Source organism: Notolepis coatsorum (genome assembly GCF_963971535.1).
Source record: "Notolepis coatsorum genome assembly, chromosome: 3".
Taxonomy (NCBI): domain Eukaryota; kingdom Metazoa; phylum Chordata; class Actinopteri; order Aulopiformes; family Paralepididae; genus Notolepis; species Notolepis coatsorum.
This window is the reverse complement of record NC_140167.1, coordinates 121,361,379-121,364,116: the sequence shown is the minus strand read 5'-3', so window position 1 is coordinate 121,364,116 and position 2,738 is coordinate 121,361,379. Positions and strand designations below refer to the sequence as shown.

Below are 2,738 nucleotides of genomic sequence, written 5' to 3'. Positions count from 1 at the left end.
AGACCTACAACAGTTGCTAACAAATATTACAGGTGAACTGGGGAAGCTGAAATGTTGGCTTGATACTAACAAACTCTCCCTAAATATAAGTAAGTCTAAATTTATTTTGTTTGGAAATAAAAAAAAATACATCCGGATACTCAAGTAGAGATATGCATAGATAATGTTCATCTTGAAAGAGTAAATGAATATACTTTTTTAGGGGTCGTGATAGACCAAAACCTCAGCTGGAAAACTCATATTAACTTTGTAAAGAAAAAAACAGCGAGTAGCTTAGGTATCTTAAGAAAAACCAGACACATATTAAATTTGAGATCATTATACACAATTTATTGTACTCTTTTATTACCATATCTAACTTACTGTATAGAAACTTGGGGAAACACATACAAAACTAATCTGAATCCTATTATCATTTTACAGAAAAAGGCAATAAGGGTTGTGAACAATGTTAGTTATCTCCATACTACAAACACACTGTTTTTTGAACTAAGGGCATTAAAGTTCCTCGACTTAGTTGACCTTAAAACAGCAGAGATAGTTTTTAAAGCTAGAAGTCATCAACATGTAACTTACAAATTTTGTTTAAAGAACGAGAGGTGACGTATAATTTAAGAAGAACACTCAATTTGAAACAGCCTAGAGCTCGAACCACACTTAAAAGTATGTCTGTGTCAGTTAAAGGAGTGAAACTCTGGAACAATATACCGGATGAAATAAAAAACAGCAGGAGTATTTTTAAGTTGAAAAAGATGTTTAAAAACAGGGTTCTAGAATCTTATAGTAAAATTTAACCTACAATATATATATATTTTTTTTTCTACCATGAAACTCTGGTATTGCAGATGAATTTTAGATTTTTCCTATGTTGGCTTATGTTCTTTTCAGGAATGTTTTTTTTTGTTGATTGTTGTTTTTGTTTGTTTGTTTGTTTGTTTGTTTGTTTGTTTGTTTGTTTTATCTTGCAAACTTTAACTTTTTTTGTTCTTTTCTGGATAGTTTTTTGTTGATTTTTGATTGTTGATTTATTTTTGTTATATTTTGAAAACTAACTTTTTTTTTATTTGTTTTTTTGAATTAGGGGTAGGTTGTTCTATAAGCCTTCGCCTTCAAACCTATCCTTTTCGTTTGTTTATTTGTGAAAATGTTCGAAAAATTATTTGTTTGTTTTTTTATTCTTTTATTTTTTTTCATTTGTCTTTTTCCCCCTCCTTTTTCCCCCGATTTTCTCCCATCCCAATGTTAGTCGTTATGCCAATTCCCAATTCCCTTCCTGGTCGCTGCGCACTTACCCCCCACAGTCGGTCTGAGTGGAGGCTATCACGTGCTTCTTCCGACACACGTCTAGCCAATCAAGCGCTTCTTTTCACCTGGCAGCGCGGACTCTCACTGAGAGGGTGTAACGTGTGGAAGGATCACACTACCCCCCTTAGATCCTATCCGCGCTGAGCAGGCGCCCCGACCGAAATGTAGGAGTCGCTGTTTACAACGACCCGGACCCACCCCGCCAGCTTTCCCACCCTCTAATACTGCCAATTGTATTAGTGTGAACGGCCAGCCAAGCTGGTGACAACGCTGGAGCTGTGAGCTGGATTCGAACAGGCGAATCCAGCGTCTCCGGCGTTTGGTGACGAACGCAATCTCCGCTACGCCACCTGACCGCCCCTTGTTTTTTTATTTGTAAACATTTGAAATAAAATAATTCATTCATTCATTCATTCATCTTCAGAGTCCATCCGTTCGGTCAGTCTGGTCGAAGATGCAAAAGGCCCCGCTGGACCCCACCTGCCTCCGCTGGGGCTGGGGCTCCTATATGCGCCCGTCGGGGAAGGCGTGCTTGTAGAAGCAGTTGGAGCCGAACGAGCAGGTCCCGCGACCCTCGTCGAAATATTTACACGGTTGTTTCCCCATGCCGTCTTTGTATTTCTGAATTAGCTTCTGCTTGTCCTCCTTGTCTTCCACCCAGTACTCGCTCGGGATCACAAATTTGGACGTGATCCGACACTTTGGGCAAAACTTGGTGATCTTTCTCTCGAACTGCTTGGCGCTCCTCCACTTGCGGATGCACTTCAGGCAGTAGCAGTGGCTGCAGTTGGACAGGATGCCGAAGCGGCGCTTGCTGGGGTTGGTCTTCTCGAACACCACCTCCATGCACAGGCCACACATCATGTCCTTGCTGCGCTGGATGGCAACCGAGATCTCCATGTCCTTCTTGTGAGACTCGATGCACGCCTGAAAGCCGTGTAGGGCTTCCTGGGCTTGTAGGTTGACAAATTCGGCAAGGTCACTGAACTTGGCGTTGAGGCATCCAGTGAGATAGCGGAGCCAGGAGCCAAAGGAGCGGAGCCAGTCCAGCGGCTTGTCTATATATGTCATTGAGATGATGTATCCATTTCCAAAATGCCCCCTCTGTTGAGGGGGCAGCGTAGCAGGGCATTGCTGCCTCACTGGGAAATCCACCCTGGCTCGTTGGGTCTCTTGTTGCTTAGACTCTTGTTCTTTCTGCGTAGCACTGCCAGGTGCTCTGGAGCTGCTACTGTAAACAGGTTCTTCCTTTTCTGCTACGGCCTCGAGAGCAGGCCTAGCCTGCCTGTGAGCTGGTGCTACGACGGAAATCCTTTTATCTATGTACGAGTCCATTCCATCCCTACGGGACACTCTGGATGCGGCTCGCTGGCCCTCGTACTCTGCCAGTACTTTGCACCTAGCCTCCAAGGCAGCTAAAGCATTCCGGACTT

The 2,738-nt window shown here is 43.2% G+C and overlaps 1 protein-coding gene across 1 annotated transcript; it reads right to left on the bottom strand.

Moving 5' to 3' along the window:
* Positions 1 to 1,809: 1,809 nt before the first annotated feature.
* LOC311225979 (putative E3 ubiquitin-protein ligase makorin-1) lies at positions 1,810 to 2,376 on the bottom strand (the record flags this gene model as incomplete). The annotated part of the gene is made up of 1 exon (XM_084311363.1): positions 1,810 to 2,376. The coding sequence occupies one exon, from the start codon at positions 2,374 to 2,376 to the stop codon at positions 1,810 to 1,812; it is 567 nt and encodes a 188-aa protein (XP_084167489.1).
* Between the last annotated feature and the right edge of the window lie 362 nt (positions 2,377 to 2,738).